Source organism: Danaus plexippus, chromosome 28, assembly GCF_018135715.1.
Source record: "Danaus plexippus chromosome 28, MEX_DaPlex, whole genome shotgun sequence".
NCBI classification, from domain to species: Eukaryota; Metazoa; Arthropoda; class Insecta; order Lepidoptera; family Nymphalidae; genus Danaus; species Danaus plexippus.
Genome location: NC_083556.1, coordinates 2655679 through 2681173, shown reverse-complemented (window position 1 = coordinate 2681173; position 25495 = coordinate 2655679). Strand labels below are relative to the sequence as shown.

The 25495-nt window shown below is 33.8% G+C and overlaps 2 protein-coding genes across 2 annotated transcripts; one reads left to right on the top strand and one right to left on the bottom strand.

Moving 5' to 3' along the window:
* Window positions 1-664: 664 nt before the first annotated feature.
* On the top strand, window positions 665-12510 carry LOC116776223 (mothers against decapentaplegic homolog 3). The gene is made up of 12 exons (XM_032669361.2): window positions 665-967; window positions 3073-3166; window positions 3816-3921; window positions 4714-4801; window positions 5684-5818; window positions 6016-6095; window positions 7732-7915; window positions 8827-8924; window positions 9215-9322; window positions 10147-10291; window positions 10743-10875; window positions 11341-12510. The coding sequence occupies exons 1-11, from the start codon at window positions 768-770 to the stop codon at window positions 10864-10866; spliced, it is 1362 nt and encodes a 453-aa protein (XP_032525252.1). The 5' UTR covers window positions 665-767; the 3' UTR covers window positions 10867-10875; window positions 11341-12510.
* A 1141-nt stretch (window positions 12511-13651) lies between these two features.
* Window positions 13652-24162, bottom strand: LOC116776147 (sodium/nucleoside cotransporter 1-like). Its single transcript, XM_061525437.1, has 16 exons — window positions 24046-24162; window positions 22671-22796; window positions 20976-21041; window positions 20283-20469; window positions 20005-20176; window positions 19720-19844; window positions 19032-19168; window positions 17279-17368; window positions 16858-17019; window positions 16596-16689; window positions 16106-16265; window positions 15542-15753; window positions 15188-15303; window positions 14998-15117; window positions 14824-14884; window positions 13652-13966 (listed from the first exon to the last, which is right to left on the bottom strand). Exons 2-16 carry the CDS (start codon window positions 22701-22703, stop codon window positions 13935-13937), a joined length of 1767 nt encoding a protein of 588 aa, XP_061381421.1. The 5' UTR covers window positions 22704-22796; window positions 24046-24162; the 3' UTR covers window positions 13652-13934.
* Window positions 24163-25495: the final 1333 nt, after the last annotated feature.

Below are 25495 nucleotides of genomic sequence, written 5' to 3'. Positions count from 1 at the left end.
TTTAAAATTCTATTAATGGGAATAAGCTAATATTCAAAATTATAAATTATTTATTTTATTATTTGAATATGTATGAGGACATGAACATGAAAGGAAAAATATCGTATCACGAGTGAAAGGTACCTTACAACAATTAAAGCTTCTAGTAATTTTACGACTAAAAATGGCATAAATATGAATAGTGTAAAGTAGGATAAATTAAATTTGATAAACTGACATATATCATGATTCCTAATAACTCAACGAATAGAAAGAGATTAGAATTTGTCAATCTTAATTATAGAAAACTATTTTTATAAAATATTAAATGTAATAAAATGAAACAATAAATATTAATCTTTTAAGCGATAAAAGAAAGTTTTGTATTTATTTATTTTGGAGATATATAATACATGCAAAAATCGTATGAACAACAACACTGGTTTATTTTATAGATAACAAAGAGGGATGGATATAAATCCAATAAAATGTTTATATCAACAGATTATAAGGATCCAAATTGTTACGATATTTGAAATAAAATAGATAATTTAAGAATCTAAGTTTTTTACCTTTACTGTTTCTTCAATTTAAAATAATAATTAATATTTTATTTTGAAATTGACATCTAAATTACAAAGGATTCATAAATAGATACCTATTAATATTGTTGATTGACATCTGAACTGTCAACTGTCATATTTTCAGTAATGGCCGATAGTTTATCTACTAAATAGGAAACAAATGATTTAAGTTTCGAGTGATTGTTTTAATTACTATTTTGCGGAATGTTTCCGCTAACTCCACCTGTTGTGAAGCGGCTGTTGGGGTGGAAGAAGGGCCCCGAGGGTTCGACGGCTGAGGACAAATGGTCCGAAAAGGCCGTAAAAAGTTTAGTAAAAAAGTTAAAGAAAAGCGGTGCGATTGAAGAATTAGAGAAGGCTCTGTCCAACCAAAATAGCCATACAAAGTGTGTGACGATACCGAGGTATGTCCTGTTTGTTCCTTCCATTAGTTTTAGGAAATGACGCATTTTGATTTGTCAATGATATTTCCTGATTGGATTCTTCTAAGAATGATTTCAGAACTTATTAACGTAAATCTAATTTGTGTTAATAGCTACAATTTTTTTTTATGTTGTACCAAAAATATAACAGACTTAATTTTTTTTTTGTCACAATAAATATATAATTTCAATATACATTTATAACTTTAATTCACGATATTAACGCTCGTAATCTATTATAGATATATCAAATAATATTTAAACAACAAAATTTTTCTTAAACGGCGAAAGTAAATTTCTTTTGTCTAAATTTATAACAATATAAGCTCAGTACTAATTTGTTACATCTATTTAAAATTAGTAGTTTTTAAGTATTATATAATTTACTTTATCATACGATGTAATCTATTAGATAATTATTTTATATATTTATACAGTATTTACAATAAGTAATTCTAAAATATGTATACATGTAAATAATAGTACAACATTTCAGGCATGAGTTATTTAAAATATCTCATAGAATTTCATAAAATTATATATCACTGCAATCTTCACTGAAAATGTAGATTTTAAGATTATTTGGAACATATTTTATAAGTAACAATTACTAGAAATCTTACCATCAGTTTACACTGTCGAACTGAAAACTGACAGTTTATAGTTCATTATTCATATACCTACATCAATATGTCTCAAGATTTATGAATGAATTACTTAGAAACGTCTTTTCAACTTAATAGTGTAGACGCATGGTAAGGTCACCAATATCTGCAACATATTTCCTGATAATAACCTTGATTTTTATCATAGATACTTAATGTTTTGTCTGGCAATAAAAAAAAATGTCTGTATTTTAAGAAATAACAGACATAATTATTTCATAATAGATTAAAATTTTTAATCTATAATTATTTGGGCTGATTGAGTATGTGTCTTTGTTTGCAAATTTTAATGATATATATGTAAAAATAATTATAACTATTGCTTTTATATAATTTTTTTTTTATTAATGTGACACTTCTGTCATGTGTTTTTGTATATATTTATATTTCAATATTTTTGTCTAAAATTAGCGAATAAGTTAGTGTTTTTGTGCATTTCCGAGCATAACTTTTTAATTACAGTAAAATTTTTGAAAATTTTAAATATAAAATTTTGGTCGAAACATAACGTAAATTATAAACACACGATGGCCGAAAATGTCCGCCACGACTATTAAGACGCGATACACGAAAATAAAATCAATACAGATTTAAAATAATTTTTGTTATTTTACTAAATTATTTTATTATACGAATAATGTAATTCAATAGCGCGTTATGAAAAGTCGCAGCCATAGCGTTATAAACCGGCCGAATGCTAGAGTTAGTCGGGCGCGTTGACCTCACGCTGTTCAACAACCACTGAATATTGGTGACATAATGGCAGACAGGACGCAAAATCCAAAAGGAAGGTCAAATTCCCGTCAAAACAATTGAAGCTTTTTGTGAATATGGCCGATTATGATCAGATAATTTTAAAGGAAATTGTAATTATATTTAAATTTCGTTAATAATATTGTGTTATATTGTACTGCGTATTAACGAATATCGTTTTTAAGCGTCCTGGCGCAATTAGTCCTTGAGTGTTGTGTGAAAAAAATAGTTATGCATTACGAATACTAGGAAGTTGATCGGCATATTCTTATTAGAATCAAGTTAGAAGTTTTCATTGTGTTTTTTTTAGTGCTATGTGATTTCTGTATCAATAATTTTGTTTTCGTAAGTGCGTCATTAAATACATGATTATAAGAATCTTTGATATAACATAAAATGTAAATTTACATTAATAATTTGACAAATATATTAACATTGTAATATATAATTGATTTTGTATGTCGATAATTTTGAATTGAACGAACTAAATATATTGCTTATTATGTTTTCCTTTGCTCAAAAACAGTGATTTTCTTTAAAATTCAATAGTATTTTATCATCTGGAACACATTTCTGCATTTAATTTCTACTATCTATAATACATTGGTGATTTTTGTGTAATTAACTGTATATATTAGCATGTGCTAATTGTTGATGCTTGTTTGTCAGGGTCAAACCGAATGATAATATAATAAATGGCCAGAACCGTAAGGGATTGCCGCATGTGGTGTACTGTCGGTTGTGGCGTTGGCCGCAGCTTCAGGTGAGTTACTATATTAACCTACACATTATTATTATAAAACAATATCCGAGGTATTTTGCAAGTAACAAAAGAAAATATAAATAGTATCATATATATAGGAAATTAATTAATAATTTAATTTGAAAAGACATATGTAGGTCTAATATCTGAAATCAGATCACTACCTCATCATACATCTTATAGTTAAAAAAGTGTAATGTATTTATATTAACTGATATTCAATAATTACCACCTCTTACCAGTTAGTATAAAACTATTTACATATTTACAGTTTTTTAATGAAAAAACCTTTTTTAAATTCACTGTATATCGTTGGATTATTCAGATTCACTGTGAAGTTACTGTGCCAGATACTATATGGTATACAGATAAAACAACGATCGTCTATTAGAAACATCAAGGTTGTTAAATAGAAAACATATGTAGTTAAATAAAAAATGATACACTAGCATGTATTAAGTAAATTTGTATATATATATACAAGATATATGACAAGGTAAAGTGATCTGATTCAAAATATTAGACCTACATATGGCCTTTCAAATTCTATTATTACTTAATTTCCTTTATATATAATACTATTAGGTTTTCTTTTCTTAATTATATATATATATATAGGTATTTAATTTTCCTTAATATATATTTACAGAGCCAGCATGAATTGAAGCCCGTGGATCACTGCGAGTACGCTTACCAGCTGAAGAAAGACGAAGTCTGCATCAATCCATATCATTACAATAAAATTGATTCTCCAGGTGAGGCTCATCGCAGCTCCGCCATCATGTACAACGTAACATGCTGCCGGTGTTTCTGTATTTCTCAAAGTTTGATCTACTTGTACAAGAAATCTTCACTAGATTCGGTTCGGCCTTAACAAGGCTGGTGTTACACTTATAATTAACTAGTTTTACCTTCAACTTGGGTTGGTCTAGAAATGCATGTAGTATATAAGAAAAAGATCTTGTAACCAACTGGCAGCGCCATCTACAGTCTATGACTCCTTACAAAACACAACGGTTTAAACACTGCTATCTCGCGGGTGCTGTGCAGAAAAGTATAGCCTATAGCTCATGCTGAAGTCGACACTATATTACTGTAAAGTTTCATCGAAATCGGTGGAGTAGTTTTTAAGCGTAGGTCACAAACATAGGTACATAGTCGCAAACATTTTCATTTAGTTGTTGTTAATCACGATAGGTTTCTAGTTATTTAAAAGAATTATCTTCTTATTATTTTTCTTGTTATACTGATATCAGGAGTTTAATTGAAAACATATGCTAGTAATTTAAACCATCAGTATATTTTGTATTCTAAATAATAAATATTTTTCTCTATATATATATATATATTGTAGTTTCTATGAGAAAAAAATCTAAATAGTATAAACTACGTACGGAATAAAATGTCGTCAAATACTTTGTAATTCCATTATAATTCTCGTATTGAAAGTTTTAATTACAATCTTAATAGGGTACACTTTGTCCCCTATAATATTCGTAAATGTTCGCTATATATATATTTATTGTATGTATGTTTCTTTGTTCCAGCGTTACCCCCAATCTTGGTGCCTCGTTGTCCCGAGGGGGAGATACGGGCCCCCCCGCCTTACGAATACCAGCATCACGATCACGACAGGTGATTTAACGTTACATGAGAATTTATATTATTTATCGATATATTACACTAAATAGTGAAGCGCCACAATAAAATGTGTACGAATCGGTAAATTATCAAAAAGAAAAATATCGGTTTAATATTACGAATCTTTATTTACATTGATTCTGAATGAACCGATAGATTTTATAGAAATAATTTTATTTATAATTAGATAATAAAGATCTAAATCCTCTGCCATGCAAACATATCTATGGATCCGAAGATCAAATATCAATATATGGATCTGTGGGTAAACACATTCTAGCTTCAGCACATCACTAGTCATGTAATGTATAGATGGATAAAGAATTTGGTGGAAACATTATCATCATCTACACGGTCATTTGGAGGCGTTCCAATTAGTATAATGCCAATGTACTAGAAGCTTTGAACGATTCTGTGCTTTTTAAATATATATAGTCCTGTGAAAATGAAATTATATGATACATTCTCATTTTGAAAATAATTTTTTTCTGAGATAATCCATTTATTGAAAAAATCTACAGGCTATACTATTAGGATAGTTAAAATCAGTATATTCTCCCAAAACCTTAGGTAATTCTAAATATTGGTATTTTTTTTATACACAGTACAAAAATCATAGTTTATATCAAACTATAAAATGACATAAAAAACTAATTGTCAATTTAAATTAATATTCTTACTTGTATAATCTGTATTTTACAAATGGTGGCCAACAGGAATGTATTCACTGTAATGTCGAAAATTTAAATATTTAAGATTTAACGGGAAAAATAACCAAAAATATTACACTAACCGGTGTAAAAAAATATTATATGGATTGCCTTTATGTTCTAATATTTTTTAATATCATAATTCATAATCATGCTCACTCCCCAGCGTGATGCAGAGCAGCGTGGGCGTGGTGGGCGTGGGTGTGGGCGCCGGCGTGGGCGTGGGCGTCGGTGGTCACAGCGCTCTGTACCTGGAGGCGACTCTCGCTCAGCAGGTCCCCGGGAACACCACCGTGCAGCTGTGAGTGTGTATGTGTGTGTGGGTGTCATGTGCGATTGCGCGTGTGTGCGTGTGTCATGTGCATGAGCGATGAGTGTGTTTGTGTGTAAAAATCACATAAACATATCACTGATGTACATATACTAGAAATATCAGTAGTTGTATTTTGATAACTTTATATATTTATAACAATAATTTGAAGGTATATTCGTTCCCAGGAGTTCGTCGTCAGTGGAGACCCCTCCCCCCGGCTACATGAGTGAGGACGGTGACCCCATGGACCACAACGACAATATGAGTGAGTCCGTTGACAATTTGACGTGTCCCTTGTCATACAGTGAGTGAGTGAGTCCGTTGACAATTTGACGTGTCCCTTGTTATACAGTGAGTGAGTGAGTGAGTCCGTTGACAATTTGACGTGTCCCTTGTTATACAGCGAGTGAGTGAGTCCGTTGACAATTTGACGTGTCCCTTGTTATACAGCGAGTGAGTGAGTCCGTTGACAATTTGACGTGTCCCTTGTTATACAGTGAGTGAGTGAGTCCGTTGACAATTTGACGTGTCCCTTGTTATACAGTGAGTGAGTGAGTCCGTTGAAAATTTGACGTGTCCCTTGTCATACAGTGAGTGAGTGAGTCCGTTGAAAATTTGACGTGTCCCTTGTCATACAGTGAGTGAGTGAGTCCGTTGACAATTTGACGTGTCCCTTATTATACAGCGAGTGAGTGAGTCCGTTGACAATTTGACGTGTCCCTTATTATACAGCGAGTGAGTGAGTCCGTTGACAATTTGACGTGTCCCTTATTATACAGCGAGTGAGTGAGTCCGTTGACAATTTGACGTGTCCCTTGTTATACAGTGAGTGAGTGAGTCCGTTGACAATTTGACGTGTCCCTTGTTATACAGTGAGTGAGTGAGTCCGTTGACAATTTGACGTGTCCCTTGTTATACAGTGAGTGAGTGAGTCCGTTGACAATTTGACGTGTCCCTTGTTATACAGTGAGTGAGTGAGTCCGTTGAAAATTTGACGTGTCCCTTGTCATACAGTGAGTGAGTGAGTCCGTTGAAAATTTGACGTGTCCCTTGTCATACAGCGAGTGAGTGAGTCCGTTGACAATTTGACGTGTCCCTTATTATACAGCGAGTGAGTGAGTCCGTTGGCAATTTGACGTGTCCCTTGTTATACAGCGAGTGAGTGAGTCCGTTGGCAATTTGACGTGTCCCTTGTTATACAGTGAGTGAGTGAGTCCGTCGACAATTTGACGTGTCCCTTGTCATACAGTGAGTGAGTGAGTCCGTTGAAAATTTGACGTGTCCCTTGTCATACAGTGAGTGAGTGAGTCCGTTGACAATTTGACGTGTCCCTTGTTATACAGCGAGTGACTGACTCCGTTGGCAATTTGACGTGTCCCTTGTTATACAGTGAGTGAGTGAGTCCGTCGACAATTTGACGTGTCCCTTGTAATACTACTGATCCAAAATAACATAGCTTCAGCTCTCAGCTTCGCTCGCTTTAATTATATTTAAATTAAATCCTTATTAACTTTATCCTTCTGTCTGTCTGTATGCTAAGTCCAAGTTTGAATCATTACTAACCTACGTTAATACTATAATGTACGGAGATATATGAGTGAAAACTGTCCACGCTGTGTGACGTGACGTGAACGTGACGATACGAACTCATACTAAGTATAGCGTTACCTGTATTACGTGGCAGCCACAAGTTTGGACAAGAACTTTTGATAGGCTATTTCTGGTGGAATGCCAGTCACAGAATGCCTCGGCTAAGCTATTTTCATATGATTTTACAGTCTTTTAAAACTATCGCATTCCATAGTGAATATTTTTAAAATTATCAATGCTGTAAAGTTTATTCTATATACCAATGTAATCTTTAAAGATCTGACGTATAATTGGTAACCAAATCTCTCCAGATCTGACCCGGCTGACGCCGTCCCCTTCCATGGCGACGGAGGCGGCCCCCGTGTTGTACCACGAGCCGGCCTTCTGGTGCAGCATCAGCTACTACGAGCTGAACACTCGGGTGGGGGAGACCTTCCACGCCAGCCAGCCCTCGATCACCGTGGACGGATTCACAGATCCCAGTAACAGTGAACGGTGAGAGTAAAATTTGGTTGCATCAACCATGGTAAGACTTACCAAAAAAAGAGGTTCCGATTCATCATTGATGATGAGGTCCGAGACTTTCGCGAGTTTTATTCATTTAAATGATACTAATATATTTCGGATGTACTATGCGTGATTTAATTTTTGTAAAAAAACCTACATACTACAGACGTTTCGGTTACTTTTCAGCAACCGTGATCACGGACAAACGGGATGTGATTGTGATCATTCATATCCCGTGTAATATATCCGAAAAATATCAGTTCAATTTAGATTCATTATTGATTGAGTAAAATATAACAGACTGAGTATACAGCGAGGTCACGGTGTATACTCAGTCTGCAAGGTCACGGTGCGAGCGGACAGCTCATGCGTTCTGGTAGTTCTATGTAACATACATTGTATACCAAATTGCTATCTAAGAGACAGCCGTGCCTTACACCGCCGGCGAGTTCTTGAATTAGGTGACATTAATTTTTCGAATAACAGAGGAAAAATACTCATGGAACTGGCTTGCAGGGAATCGCTGGATATCTTGACTGAAGAGGGTTTAGATTTCGAGTTACGGAGTTCTTTACATTTGATATTTACATATAAATATATATATAAGGTCATCGCCTGTACGTAACTCAGTGAGGCTTAATGTCTGCAGAAAGTGTAGCTTTGGAAGCGTACCCAGCCATCAAATAATAAAAAAGACGCGTGGTATCCTAAAAACTTGTTAGATTTACGTAAATACGACAGCAAGTTATTTATTTTCTCGTTTAAATATATGGATAATAAAAAAATTTTAAATGTTATCTTATCTATTGATCTTGCGGCTAGTGTAAAATTGTTTGATGTTTAAAATATTTGTAACCCATACTAATATACATAATAATGTTTATATATATATATTTCAGCTTCTGCCTCGGTCTGCTCTCCAACGTGAATAGAAACGAAGTCGTCGAACAAACAAGGAGGCACATCGGGAAAGGCGTCCGTCTGTATTATATCGGCGGTGGGTTCGATGTCCGAGTGCTCATTATATGAGAAATAAAAAAAAAACTACACAATCAATTTCGTGTGTTTTTAAATAGTTTGGAAGTGTTTATTTTTAATCTTGTCCGACAGTGTAGGTGCTTAGATCAAGTTAAAAAAAATATAGGCGTATTAATTTGGTTGGAGTTAAAATGTAAGCTTCACGGGAAGAATTGTGTGACAATTTTTCGTATATATATCTTCCTAAATCCCAAAAAATATTAATTTTATTATATATATATACTATAGTTATTTTAATGTGTGTTACAGGCGAGGTTTTCGCTGAATGTCTCAGCGACTCGTCCATATTCGTACAGAGCCCGAACTGCAATCAGCGGTACGGCTGGCATCCGGCCACCGTCTGCAAGATACCACCAGGTTAGCTGTCTACGTGTTACATGGAACAAACAAACAGATATACACACAGAAACCTGCTCAATGTCGACCACGAAGCTTCACAACGGCTGCTATTCGCGTATAAAACTATAGATCAAGGATTACAGTAATGAAATCCGTATAACGGACTGTTTACAACGTTCCTTTATAATTCTTACTATATCTCCATTAACTGACATATTGAAGGTGTGCTCTCTGCCTGAACGGCTGACACGCTACTGTCGAACGTTTCAAAATTTTTTTTTAAATATGCCAAGCAAAATGTACATTTAAGGAAGTTAACAACGAAGGAGGTTATTCAATTATTTTTTAATTTTCTAGTTTATTATCATTATAACAATATACAAATATAAAAATATACAAATAGTGTTTTGGAAGTAGTCACGTGACGGACGATAGATGTCGCTGATGGTTAGTTAAAATCCACTGTTCGGACAATTCATATCGCAAATTTTTATATGTTTCTATCCGACAACATCATAAGTTAAACTATAACACATTGAATCGATTGATTTTACTTGAAGGCTGAGTTTATTAAAGCACGAACTAAAAAAATAATCACAGGACAAAATATTTATATGCATAATTCTTATTTACTTATAACCATATATTGCACACAAACGGACACACGGTAAGCATGTGTGTGTGCGCATAATGATTAATATGTCAGGTTAGCTGATAATGTAGTTAAATCACTTCAGTATGTCCCATCATTGAATCTTGCTACCTAGCGCTGTACATATGTTTAGTATTTAATACAATTTTCTTGATTACCACATATTTATATATGATATGTTTATTTTCAGGCTGTAACCTGAAGATCTTCAACAACCAGGAGTTTGCTGCTCTCCTATCTCAGTCCGTGTCCCAGGGGTTCGAGGCTGTGTTCCAACTAACCAGGATGTGCACCATCAGGATGAGCTTCGTCAAGGGATGGGGGGCGGAGTACCGGTGGGTGGACGCGTCGTATACAAATAGTATAGGCGGTAGAGCCTAGCTGTGGTCAAACTACAGCTCGCACATGGGCTGGCTAATTATATTAGGTGGCAAGCGGAGGTTCCAGGATAACTACGAAACTTACTCATATGTATATTATAATAAGAATTACCTATTAAAACTTATAATCTATACCTAAGACTACATGATTGCCCCGATGTTAGGATAACAATGCCATTCCATAGCTCGTGTGGTATCAGGAATCTCCTGGCTCACACGGCTTGGTGTTGGTTCCGCGGAGTCAGCGGCGTCACTCGTTATATGATTATTATCCACACAACGATATTGTCCCGGTGTTGTTCATTTATTTTATAATATGTAGCGCGTATGTAACAGGCTCGCACACGCATTGCTTAGAAATGTAAATACTAAACTAATATTATAATATATATATGATAATTTCCAGTCGTCAAACGGTGACTTCAACGCCGTGTTGGATCGAGCTGCATCTGAACGGTCCCCTTCAATGGCTGGACCGGGTCCTCACACAGATGGGGTCGCCGCCGCTGCCCTGCTCTTCTATGTCATAGATACACCAGGTCAATATACATGCATATATGATCTGATAGAAGATTTGTGTAAGAACGTAATTCATATATAGCTGGCCAGTGACTTGAGGTTTCGGTGTAGCGGGGATAAGTTTGCGCGTGTACACTTAGTGCAACAAAAAGTGCTCACTTGATGTTTATCAATAACAAGAAGTCGTAAGATTAACATAAACGAGGCCAATTTAAGTGCTCGCAAGTGTACTCTCCAGACGTACCGCATCATATCTATGGTTCAAACCAATCGTATCCAGCGCTTCCGTCGGCTGTTACCAAGTCACAAGCCGGCTGCTATATATGCTACCGATAGACATTCTCAACGCATATATAAACATACCTCATGGGATTGTATACCTGGGTTGGTTCCATAGCCATCTAATTATCGGATACACCTAACCTAAACATCTACATCTCAAACTATCTATTACATTAAAACCTTTATTTTACCTTTAATTTCAGATCCACACAACAGAAGACATAACAGATGTAGACTTAAGCTCAGCTCAAAACAAAGAAAATACCTCGTCTATACAGCACGTGCCGTGTTACATGGATGTCTCATTTTATAATATTATTTTAAGGATTAATTTAGATGTAGGCGTTCCAGTGGTTTGACTGAAAGATGCCTTAAACAGTACGTTGACATTAAATATAGTGTCCCGACTGGAGTCACAGATACAAAGTGAACTGAGACTAACGAATTTGTGTTATGGCAACATAAATAAGAATATCTAATAGTATGGTACTGTTCGTAGACTAGGAGTAAACGATTGGTTACAGCAGAGAAAAAAATGTACTATATATATATATTATATATTGTCTTTTTACAAGTGGAAATGTTAATTTTAATTGAAAGATAAAGTCTAGTGCAAAAATTTATCAATATGAAAAATTTTTGTTGAACTCACAGAAATATATATTATTCAGAATAGCAATACAAAAGATGGGGGATATATATATATATATATATATACATACACATATATTTATAGAGAGAGAGATAATATGTAACAAAAGACTTGAAAACAAAAATGCCAACCTAAACTCGATACAGACAGTGTTTAAGTTACTCACAGTTATTTGAAACGTTAAAATTTTTCAGTTAAATCATTGGATACGTGATATTTTCATTGACATATTATAAGTTTGAAGCTTGCAATGTTAGTTATGCCGTGTTGACTCTTATTATAATGCAATAGACACTATTTTGGCGTGCATGTTACTATTTATGTTTGCAATATGTACAGCAGTTCACGATGTTGTTATAAAATTAACGTATCTTCTGACTTTTAATGTACGGTATATATATTTTGTCGTATATATGTATATATATATATATTTTTATATTCAACGTAGAGCCATAGATTAGAAGTCGGAATAACAGTACTAGTCAAAAAATATATATATTTTGAAATACAATGAAGCCGATATTTTCGATGATGTAATAGAAATACTGTTTTTTTTTTCCTGTGAAGTTCTGTACATTCGTTATAATCTATAACTCACACAAATCATATATATTTTTTTTGTCCTATTCAATTGATTTTGAATAAATTGTTATTTGTATTTGTTTTATAATTTGCCATCAGATGCATTTAATGTTAATGGAATTATAATCATTATTTGAAATGTCTTTTATTTATTATCTGCGATCGATTTAACCCCGTGATAAGTTATCTGTGGGATCGTTTGTGGAAGGTAGTATGAGGTTTGGTGGACACAGGTCTTAGGCTGACATCGTCGGGGAGAGTGCAAATTGAGTAATTAGTATCTGGTAATTCTGCTGGACTGTTACTGACAAGTTCGGCTGAAATCGTGTTCGAGGTACAGTATCAGATTTGTTGTTCAATGTACGGCGTTCCTTCCAGTAATGTCTTGCAAAATGGCTGAAGCCAGTATTTATAGTTTTCAAATACAGGTTGATACTTAAATGTTGCCATTACAAAATTACAATAGTTCAGTATTATAATTAATTATAATCAGTCATAAAAACAATTCTAAAGATTATATTGTAATTAGTTCAGCACGAGGAGCAATGCTTAAAGCTTTTTTAATAAAAAAAAAGGAAAACGTCTATTAAATGTTCTAAAAATCGACTGACAAGCAAGTGACGTAATTCTAAATGCAACAAATGGCGGGCGTTTTTAGTGACGTGGTAAAGCTTTACAACCACTTCTTACAATATATATATATATATATATATATATATATATATATATTAGTTCATTTAATTGTTTTCTACAGTTTTTCTAGTAACAATATTATTCATATTTGTGGTGTAGTCAAATACGCCGTTACTTGGTACATCGTTTCAACTCTAACGTACCGCAGAAGATGAATGACATTTAGTGTAAGGACAGACGAAACATTACGAGTGCAAAAATAGGATTCAAAAAAAATATTTTTTGAGATGATACTTAATTTTAAAAATAGATATTGTATATTAATTATGAAATCACTTATAATTATATAGTTATTTTGGTCACAACAGATTATCAACGAACACTCAGAAGTATAACCACAGATGACGTTGACGTTTATATATAAACTTTTCTATTACTGTCACATTATATATATACCTATTTATATTACGAAGTTCATATTTTTTTGGGACTATTAGATATGGTTTTAAAACGCTCATTTATTATAAAATTCTAAGTTGAATCTAGTCATATTTAGTAAAAATACTTAATAATTTCAGGAAGGTATATGTAAAGAATATTAATTTTGTGGCAATAAAAACAAATGTATTTTCTTTTAATTTTATTTATGACAAATGATGATCGCTTAATTAATGTTTTTATAGAAACTTATATTGATATATAGTAAATAATCTTACGATCTAAATATTTCTAATGAAATAATAATTACAACTTTAATACAAAATCATACATTATTTATACGAATCTTAAGAACCATTATAAATATACAAATTTTTAGTAGCTACCCGATGTGTATACAATAATCGGGTAATAATCTAGATTCTGGTTATAATTAATTATACTATTAAATATCACAAAATAGATTTACTCTCGGCCATAGTTTTAATTAATTTAAGCGAAGGAACCGTCTGGCATTAATATACCTGCAAAAAAGGCATAAATCATATTATAACCTAAAAAGTATAAGCAAAACAAATTATTTGAATTTAATTAAGAACTTCATTATATATTTTTGTTTTTAAAAAGCTAATCTACTAATTATCTTCCGAAAGCAATAATTGGATATTTTTAAAGCAAATAAATGTAAAAAAATTTATTCTTCCTTATATAAAAAGATAAATAGCTCACAATTAGTGGAAGGTGTGGAGAAAATTAATTCAGACCCTCCGTATCACAAACATGGCCATTAAAGATGTTCACAGAAACAAAGTGAAAAGATTAGGGGATTGTAGTCCATCAAATTGTATAGTTGATGATGCAAAGTAGATCGAGCTGGGTCTAATATACACAGTTGATAGATATACCGAGTAAATAAGAATTTAGTCGCCAAAAATTTGCGGTTGAATAGTAACAAAGTACAAAATCAATGGCCATGTATGTCGCAATAAATTTCATTAAGATAAAATGGTTCTAAGGGAAGTTTTTTTAGCCACAATATCATCTGTTATTTCTCGTATCTTTACTGTTAAACTTTTTAGGATATATGATTGACCAAAAATCTTTGTATTCCATTGGATATATTGTTCGTGTTACAGTTTCAGTCTAGATTCTTAATGTTCAGGTTTACTTCCAGTAACGTCCTACGAAATGGCTGAAGCCAGTATTTATAGTTTTCAGATAAAAAAATTATACTTAAATGTTGCCATTACAAAATTACAATGGTTCAGATAAAAATAATTCTAAGAATTATATTTATGTATATTATTATTAGTACGGCACAGATGGCGCCACTTGTAGCAATATATCATTTATAAGAAAAAAAATGTATTCGCAGACTCACCAGCTAAACACGCGTTCATAAAGCATATTCCGCAACCCGTGAAAAATGCTCTCACAGCCAACTATATATGGTACGAAAAATAATATTTTGTTTATTATTATCATACAATACATTAAGCTACTTTTTAAAAAATGTATTAAAAAAAAATATAAAAAGATTTTTTACTAAGCTTACACTGGATAGTGTCTCTCTCTGGTTGGGAGCCATGGCGGAGATCGCTCCGATCATGATACCAGCTGATGAAGGATTCGTGAAGCCACACAGGGAGTAGGTCGCGATCAGCTCGGACCGCGGCTGGGGGAGGGTTTGGATTAAGTTATCGCAGGGTATAGTTGAATTCTTAATGACATCACGAGACACTCACGGACAGCAGTCCCTCTCGTTTCATTTCTCCCATCCGCTGGTATGCCACAAACTCGTTGACGACTGTCTTGAGACCTATCAGAGATCCCACCAGCTCGCATTCTTCCCAGGGGACACCTTATACAATAATGTCAAATTAGGCATATATTTCAAATGTTTTTGAAGGTAACGTTTGAAATGTAAAGAAATATGTATTAATTTACGAAATAAATGTAACATACACAAAAAATCCTCAGAGCCAGCGTTATTTAAATTAATTATTATAGCTTTTTTGTTTAATTAAACGACTTCTTGCCATATATTGAATTTTGAAAGATAATTTCATGAGCTCTTTATTACAATAGAGTAAGCTCACCCATCAACCAACAAAGAGGTATGAAGATCTTGCCGAATATCCACTCCAGGTTTATATCAGGGTTACCCAGCAACCCGCTGCAGTAACTAATAAAGCCGTTGATGAAGGCGATGACCGCCACAAAGGCAACCAGGTTGGCTATGATATTGAGGATCAGGTTTATACCGTTGGTTGCGCCGCGAGTTGCTGCGGATAGAGCTGATTGGTCCTGTCTTTGACATATATTAAAGCGTTTTAGGAGCTTTTTGCGGAAAAAGTCAGGAAACAAAAGAGGTTGTAGATTTTTTTGTGTACCTGTGTTGTTATCAGATGATGCGAATAATAAAATCTTTGTTATTTATAATAATGTAGGGTAAAATCAAAAAACAGTGTATTTTGATTTTAAGGATTCTGCGTTAATATTCCGTATTGTAAATAAAACAAAGTTTCTTTAACTACAGAAAGGAAATATTGTATTATCTGCAATCGGTTAAGTACCTCACCAATATTTACTGTTAAGGCCGAACACATAATATTGAAATCCTAGGGGAAATGAGATACAGTTTGCTCCTATAAGTTATTTACCTCTCCACGGGTGGTATGTTGTCTACGGTGGTGAGAGAGCGTCTCGTCTCAGGATACATCAGCTTGGAGAAGCAGATTGCGGCTGGCGCTGACATTACACTCGCTGTCACCAGGTGGGCCGGCTCAGCACCAAAACCAATATAAGCTGCCAGCATTGTTCCTAGAATATAATTATATGTATGCCAATTAAAGTCGCAGATTTCTTAATCTTCTTTTAGTGCCGAAAGGTGGGGCAGAGACGAGAGTATATACATTGTAGGAATTGAATTTTTATCAGCGTATCATGTAGGATAAGAAAATATATGTTAAGCCCGATTAATCAAAATTTTTTGACAGTAATTAATAGTGATTTTAGGACCACATTTCACAAAATATAAATACAATAGAGAATTTCTTAACAACGATAATAGGATATAACTAATAAATGGGCTATGAAAGAAAAAATCGATTCTTGTAATACTTTCAAAGTGATATATTTACTTAAACAAACCAGAAATAGTGGCAAATCCTGACGACATGACAACGTGCAGCTCTGAGGCAGTCATCACTCCGATGTAAGGTTTTATCAATAAAATTGACTCTGTCTGAAAATCAATATTAATATTTCGGAATTTGTTCTAAAGGCCTTCTAAAGGGAATTCTAGCAGAAATCACTTTATCGATAATAAAAAAATCGTTTGTATTTTTATTCGATTTGTCTTGCTTAATAAATAATTTGAAATTATATTTAAATAACATTTAAATTTTCTTACCATGCCTAAAAACATATTTCCCACAGCAATTATGCTCTCGCACACTGTGGTCTTGGTAGCAGATTGTAAAAGACGACCTAATTTGAGACAGAACCAGTGCAGTGCTCCCCAGAAGAATAGAACCTCTACCAGCATACTGAAGAAAAATATCACTGGTAGCGTCTGAAATAAAAAGAGTACGAAGGAGCGGGTAATAATGATAATACTAAAAAGGTTTTTTTTATAGTTTCTCCTCTTTACAAGTATTAACTTCCGCTAGAAGATGACATTTATATCTATTTGAATTATAATTATATTGAAGTTCAAAACGAGAGAAAGTCTAGGCTATAGACTAGTCTAGACTAGTCTAAAGTTTTGTATAATTTTAGTCCAAAGTAGGTTAAATGATTACTATGTGATATTTTCTTTTAATATAACTCACACTAAACGCAAAAACTTGTTCATTCTTAACAAGGAGTTCACCGAATACGAACTCAGCTCCCTCCACGCCGTAGCTCAAGAAAGTAGAGACCTGGAAGTCAAGAAAGATTATTAAGACTATTATGAAATACCTTAACTTAACCTTAACCAACTAATTGGAATTTTGATTAAGTATGGGGTTTTCCAATAGGGACGCTTGAACTTTGACAGCTGATTGCGGCCATGTTGTTTGAGTGACAGCTGTCAAATGCAGTGTGTTATATTCATTCCGTCCTCCCAAACCACCATGGCAGGTTACAGTGTCGAGCAGCACGTGCAAATCATAAAATTGTTTTATGAAAATGGGTCTTCAGTTCGAGCAACGTTCCGCGCACTTCGCCCGTTTTACGGTCGCGATGATCGTCCTGCCGAGTCGACTATCCGTCGATTGGTGGACAAATTCGAGTCAACCGGGTCAGTTAACAATCAGCCGGTTCCCGTGCGTCAACGTAACGCGAGATCTGCCGAGAATATCGCCGCTGTGCGCGACAGTGTCCTCGAAAACCCGCGGCAGTCAATTCCGTGTCGCGCACAGGAACTCGGCCTTTCGCAGACGATAACTTGGCGAATTTTGCGTTGTGACTTGAGCCTGCACCCGTACAAGATCCAGCTGACCCAAGAGCTCAAGGTTAATGACCATAGACAGCGCCGTGTGTTCGCTGACTGGGCATTAGAGCAGTTGGAAGTTGACGCCGATTTTGGCAAAAAAATCATCTTCAGCGACGAGGCGCATTTTTGGATGAATGGCTATGTCAACAAGCAAAATTGCGTATTTGGGACGAGACCAATCCACACGAGGTTCACCAAGTGGCAATGCACCCGCAGAAAGTGACTGTTTGGTGCGGATTTTGGGCCGGAGGCGTGATTGGTCCGTATTTTTTCGAAAACGATAATGGTGTGGCCGTCACCGTCAATGGTGAGCGATACCGGTCGATGATAACCAACTTCTTTTGGCCTGAAATCGAGAATATGGATCTGGACAACATGTGGTTTCAACAGGACGGCGCTACGTGCCACACAGCACACGCTACGATGGAAGTTCTGCACGAGCAATTTCTGGACATGGTCATCTCGCGCGGAGGCGACGTGAACTGGCCACCGAGATCGTGCGATTTGACCCCGCTGGACTTTTTCTTGTGGGGTTTTCTTAAGTCGCAGGTCTATGCCAACAAGCCGCAAACCACCGATGCCCTCAAAGTCAACATACGCCACGCCATCGATCAAATACAGCCCGATTTGTGCGCCAGAGTCATCGAAAATTGGACCTTTCGTGCGCGCGCCACCAACCGAAGCCGTGGCGGTCATTTGAATGATGTCATATTCCATACATAATGGGGTCGATAGACCTTCCAAATAAAAAAAAAATTTCGCAAATATCTTTCCTACATGTATTTTTTTTTGCATTTCAAAGATCAAGCGCCCTTAATGGAAAACCCTATATAAAAAACAATAGCTTCTTGTAAAGGTTTCTTCTATTGGTACTAATAATAAACTAAAACTAACTTGTTCGTCATGGCTCACTTCTGTAAATGAGCAGACGAGCGTCTTTAAATTTAATATAAAATTTGCGAAACCGAAGAACGGGTCATTGGTTAGATTTTTTTATATATAAGAGAATATTTTTGTAGCATTCATTCATTAGATAGAATAATGTAGGTAGATCCACAAGACCTTATATGTGTATATGTGGTATTAAATTACAAAGGAGTTCTCACTTTATCAGAGAAACACCGCAGAGCCAGCCTACCGCTGTCCCATCTGATGAAGATCAGTCCAAACAGGAACTGCATCAGAAATCCAACGATAACCGTGCGCCAATTCACACGCCCGGGATGGAGTGAGAACACAAAACCTGGGAATTGACATAGATATCATTTAATATTAAAAAGTCGTGGTGGCCTGGAGGTTAAAGGCCTGCCTCTCATACGTGAGGGCGCGGGTTCGAAACCTTGCGAGTACCAATGTGATCTCTTCCGAATCATATGTACTTTCTAAGAGTATTTAGACACCACTGACGGACGGTGAAGGAAAACATCGTGAGGAAACCTGATCTTATAATTTCGAATTATAAGATTGAAATCGCCAACCCGTCTCGAGCGAGCGTGGTGATTAATACTCTAACCTTCTCCATGTGAGAAGAGGCCTTTGCTCAGCAGTGGACTCCTATAGGCTGATGATGATGATGATGATCATTTAATAGCACAGCATTCCTCTCGGATGGATTTAGTATTGATTTCTTTATGTTAGCAAAAACATGTATAGAAGCAGTTTTTTTAATAGGACAAGTTTGAATATTGGGTCATTACTTTTGCTATACCCACTGGCACTAAGGGACAAAATTTTCTCAAAGTGGTTCACATTATTACAGATTTTACTTAAATAACGTCCAAATTCATTGCTTACCTAGAATTAATAAGAACGATACACCCAGCAAGGACGTGAGCCGTTGCGGGTCGTCTCTCGTGTCCATATACAAGAAAATACCGATTGCTGCTACAATTGCTAGAGAGAGACACCATCTAAACAGCCTGAAATGTGGAATATTTATTTGCCTATATGGTGAGTAATTTTATTAAAATTAAAACCTATGTTAACTTAATGAGGAGAAATTAAATGTTTATCATTATTCTATATTATCTCTTTTAATTTTTATTCAACTATAGCAAAAAAATTTAAAGGTAAACTCACACAAATTTCCATAAAAACGACGCGATATTATCAACCCTACTCCATATGGTCCTCTCGAACCATTTCCCAAAGAATCTTTTTATGACTTGGAAATAGATGAGGAAGAAATATATGATGCCCAGGAATGCTATGAGGCTGCCGAAGCCGTTACACAGCTCTAAGGGCTTGTTATCTGAAATGAGCAAATAGAACATAACGTCGATACTATCGTCGAAAAGTTCTCCGTCCGCAGTTTGACGATTCAAACTCGTGTTAAGGATACAGGCCGGTGTACTCACCGTGATACATCCAGTAATACATGCACGCGAAGAAGAAGCCGATAACAAGTCCGTTCAGAATGAAGAGAGATATGATCTTCATGGCGGAGAAGTTGTTCCGTATGAAGTCCTCGGTGGAGTGGCCCATCTTCGACAGAGTGACCTCGAACCAGCCGTTTGGTTCATAGTCTAAGAGATCATGATTAATCTAGAAAAAGCAGTTCCCATGATGATTATTGTATCGAAAATAAAATACTTAAAGCAAACCAGATCAATTGTTGCTAGTCTATGGAGAAGTGATATACAATTCTCAACAATGGTTAGTAAAAGTAATGTCAAAGTGAAAGGGAACAGGTTTTTTTAGACGTAAGCCTTGTTTGGTATAAAAGATTTATTTGTAAGCTCATTGACGAATTAAAATAAGACTACTGTAAATAATTTAATACACAAAATATGTGTATTTATAGATCGGTTTTATTGACAAGAATTTATACGATTATGGTAAGTGTATTTTTACGATTTTTTACGTCCTCCACTTCGTGGGACTTCGGATTTAGTTTCAGGGAAATTAATAATGTACACTCAAAAAAAAAAATACACATGGTAACCAATTACCAACGCCATCTATGGCCATGACATGTGACTTTATACAAAATAAAACTCGCAATAAGTTCTTTTGAGAAACTAAGCGGTAATTATTAGATAAGACCTTACTTTTCCATTTACTTCGTTAAACTCGTCCTTCTTCTGAGCATCGCTCATTTCAAAACCATCCAATTTCTGAAAAATACAATTTTTTATATACAGTATGATAAATGTGTAAACATATAAAAAATCTCTTCTAAATATCCACACTGTTTAGTCAACGACTTATTACGGGAGACAGTACATCTGTTACTAGCTCTCCAACTGCTTTGTAAGCGAATAACAATAATATTTATTTATATTTATACAATAGTTTATTATTTACAACAAATACTATGTATTTGTAAACACGAGAACGTCTCAATTGGCTCTAACAGAAATCTGTTATCAGGCGTGTGCTGAGGAAGTGATAAAAATCACTCCAATTACTTGGAAAACGATAAAAATATATTTTTCTCTGGAGATGTTTTTAGTTGGCTGTTTTAAATATGGCCTTCATCCGTGCCAAGACGCGTGCAGTGTACCCTGCGAGTGTTGTGTTGGAGGAGATACGACTACTTATAGAGTTGCGAATAGACAAACATCCGAAAATTACGATGGCCGATTTATTTGCCTTTTCCATAATCCTTTATGATAGTTAAAGTGGTCTATGAACGTTGCAGATTTTATGTTAATTTTAGGAATTTAGACAATCATGGATTATATTTATTTGACATATAAGCTATTATATGTTAATTTAAAAATTGTGTATCCATGAAAATAATACATACATCAAATTAAGATATAAAAAAAAAAAATTGGCTGTATGTTTGACGGGACGTGTTGTCGTAAAAAATTTATATTTTTAATTTTACATCAAAAATATTCGAGCAACAACACTATGCATTCTTACTGAAAGTCAATATTTTTAAACAAAAAAAAAAAAAAACAGTCGAGTCGAATTGATTATCTGTTGCACGTAGGGGTACAATGACTTATAAAAATAATACCTATGCAGGCTAAACACGTTACAGTTACAATAAGCATTTTATAAACACAACAATTATATAAGTTACAAATATACTGTAACGAGTATTTGAAAACAGCGGAAATTTACGACATGCACAATGACTTCAAAAAGTCACAAATGTCGCACTTTAATAGAGTAATTCATAAATATATATAATAATGAGACATATCTTTGTCAAATAAAAAGTAAAGAATGAAACTAACATTTTCGGATTATTAGGTACGCGCTATTTCATTATATTTAAAAGTAAATACTCGAGACGTTTAGGTTACTGCAAAGAAATCCGAAAATATAAGGCAGTTTCGTTTAAATGAATACTCGCGAGTCTTAGATCTCATTATAAAATAGTAAGTAATAACATCACAGGGATATAAAAATTAACCAATATTTAGTCAACATAATTCGGTGTTTCTCCCTAATTTTTAGATTTTTGTGCAAGCGTGCTTGAGCCGTTTGTGGTCACCTCCAAAATATGTGTATTTGTGCAAGTCTAGACTTACTCAAGTACACTGTAAAGTGTGGCCGGTATTAGATTTAGTCATAACTAATAAGGCAAAATATTCAGACAGTGCGCGTGAAACCGTAGTTAAATATATATATTTAAATTAAAAAAATCAACAGGCCATAGATAGGATTTTGTAAAAAATACCTCATGAAATAAATTACTTTAGTTTTTAATTTTTTCCCTCATCTTATAAGTTTAAATCTTGAATATTTAAAGTATTAGAATGTATCATATTTTGTTATAAACTCACAGTATTGCGCTTCCTTGTATCCTCCGTCGCCATTTTGGAAATACACTTTAGTCAAAAACAACACAATCACTTCAACGGAATCATTTTTTACACCACAATTAAAATTCTTAATACAACATGGCTTACCTGAAACAGAAAATTTAATGTTAATATATAGGTAATGTATCATATCTATTTCTTTTTAATATAAGTTTAATCGTGTAGGTATCATAATAAAAGACCTTTTACTTGTAATTTATAAATTTAAATACTACAATGGAATTTGGAATAAATGAATTATCAAAAGATTTCGAGTCGCGCGTGTAATTAATTAAATTTTTTTGTCCAGTTTCTTATAATTGAAATACATTTTATAAAGTAGACTTAATTCTTTGTCCTTACAGCTGACCTTTCGTTTAAGGTCGTGAGATACGTGAGTTTTTGCCAATGTCGTAACTGTCTTTTAGAATACTCAAGGAAATTAAATTTTATTCGTGAAAGGTGGGAAGTTTGTTTAAATATAATATTTACTGTCTAAACAAGAACATAAAGATGGAGTTAAAAAGACATTGTTAAGGCTATAAGCTAACTGTATCTTTAGTCAAAGTTTACATTATCACAGTAAATACCCTTTCAGTTTTGCATTCATAAATCTTCAGACGTCGTAATATTGACGAAGGCGTATAGAAACTGGAAATTCTAAGTAAATTACTTTCACGATACATAATTCTGGTTAAGTTTAAGTTACCATATAATAATCTTTTTAATTTAAACAACTTCCACGGCACTTTTTATTCCGCAAAGACAATGTAATGAAACTTCAAACGCTTTGTTGGAAAATATTAAGTGGGAGCCTCTTTAACATGAACACCGTCAGCTTCAAGGTATTACTGTATAGTTATTTAAATTTCAATTACATAAAAACTATCGTCTCGTGGGTTTACATTTAAAAAATTTCATCTCCAGGCTGAATTTTATAAAGAAAAGCCTTATAAGAGGCTTTTCATAGGGCTGTATAAACCAACTATTTGTTATTTAAAAGCCCTACTCACCGATTTAATTAGTTTTTCCTAGAAAAACTCGGGAAATCTATTTGGGTAGCACTTACAGAATAATTAAATCATCTTTTTTTATCATTTCAGATATTGAAGCAATTTAAAATATTAAAATAGGCAGACTGTTCCTTTAAACTTCAGAAGTTGCAGTAATATAAATAAGTCATTGTCTTTAAAAATTCACAGTTAATAACATTTTTGTTAAATAAAACAAAAAAAAAAAAATATAAAGACTTTCGTAATTCCTTAAAAATAACATGTTATATTAATTTTAAAATATTTAAGATCCGTAAAGTATCAATAGTTACGTAGTATATATCGTATCTGAATGTAATACTCACTATTAAGACCTAAATCACTTATTGTTTAAATAAAATATAAATTATTGATTAAAAATATATATATACGTCTGATGTATAGCTATTATATGATAAACACTATTTCATAAGCTGTGCTGCTCACCGTCGCAACACCGATAACAACGGATTTAGTAAGGATTTTGAAATTATCTTATTTTTTAAAACAATTTTTGTAGATTAATATAAAATTTAGATTTTTTACAATGTTTTTTTTTTGTATTTAATTTTTTTTTATATATTAATTTTTTAATGCTATTACGGTTTTCATATTTTTTATTAATCTGTGGTAAAAAATAAAATAAAAAAAGCTTTATATTAGTATATTATTTAATACAATATTATACATGTATCACGTTTACAGTAGTGTATCAGTTTTTTTTTTTAATAAAAAATCATCGAAAATCTGTCACTAATTTAATATAATATCTGTTTTATAAAGTACGGGAATATTTCTTTAAGTTAATATACACTTAAACTTTTAAGAAACGAAAAATTTTTTTTATAACTAATTAAAATATATATATCGTCGCAAGCAGCTTCAATGACGGATGCAACATGAAAATAACTCAAGGCTGTCATCAATTACTAAAACAACTTATTGGTCGTCGTTACTATTGTTAAAAGTAAAACGAAATCAAAGAGAATAGAACTATGTTTGAATTCTGGTATAAATATGACGTCTGGACGCACGACAGCGGACTGCAGAGTTCAGCGAGTGCGGATCATAAAGAATGTGATTAGGAAGAACCTTCGAGAAATACAAGAACATTCAGAAGAATTGAAGTTTCATTTTAAAATATCTGGAACGTACTGAAACAAGTGACATTAGTGACGTCAGCGAGGCTGGCGTCCTGTCTTTAAAATAATGAATTTATAATAAATCCGATATATATATTAATTTTATTTAGGCTAGTTAAACGAAGTTAAAACTTTCTTTTCTGAAATCGTTCGAATCTCGCATCCATTAACGCTTGCGACTTGCGAGTCCCAATGTTACTGATTTTTCCATCAACAAGATGTGTCAACTGTCAGGTCCACGAAATTTGTTCCTATAAAGACTTAAGAGGTAGGTCTGTACATGCCTACCTCTTAAGTCATTAATTCTAGATCAATCCTCTGTATTAGATCGAAATTGTAAAAATTTTGCGAGTTGGAAATCGTCACTCTAATTTCTCAGAGCTCATGGAAGTACGCATTGTAGCTTACACCGAAACATACAAAAAAGTAGAGCACTTCTAGACTGGCGTAGGGGCATTATCATTATTATCATATGTTTAATGGAGAAGAATTCAAGGAGAGAACATTTTAAGAGTTTATGCTTGGATGAGATGGTACTATATGCATTAGCAACGACTAAACGAGTCGACCTAGAAGTACCACCTGACATAAAACTAACAAATCACTAGAATAATAGTAATTAAGTTATTGATAC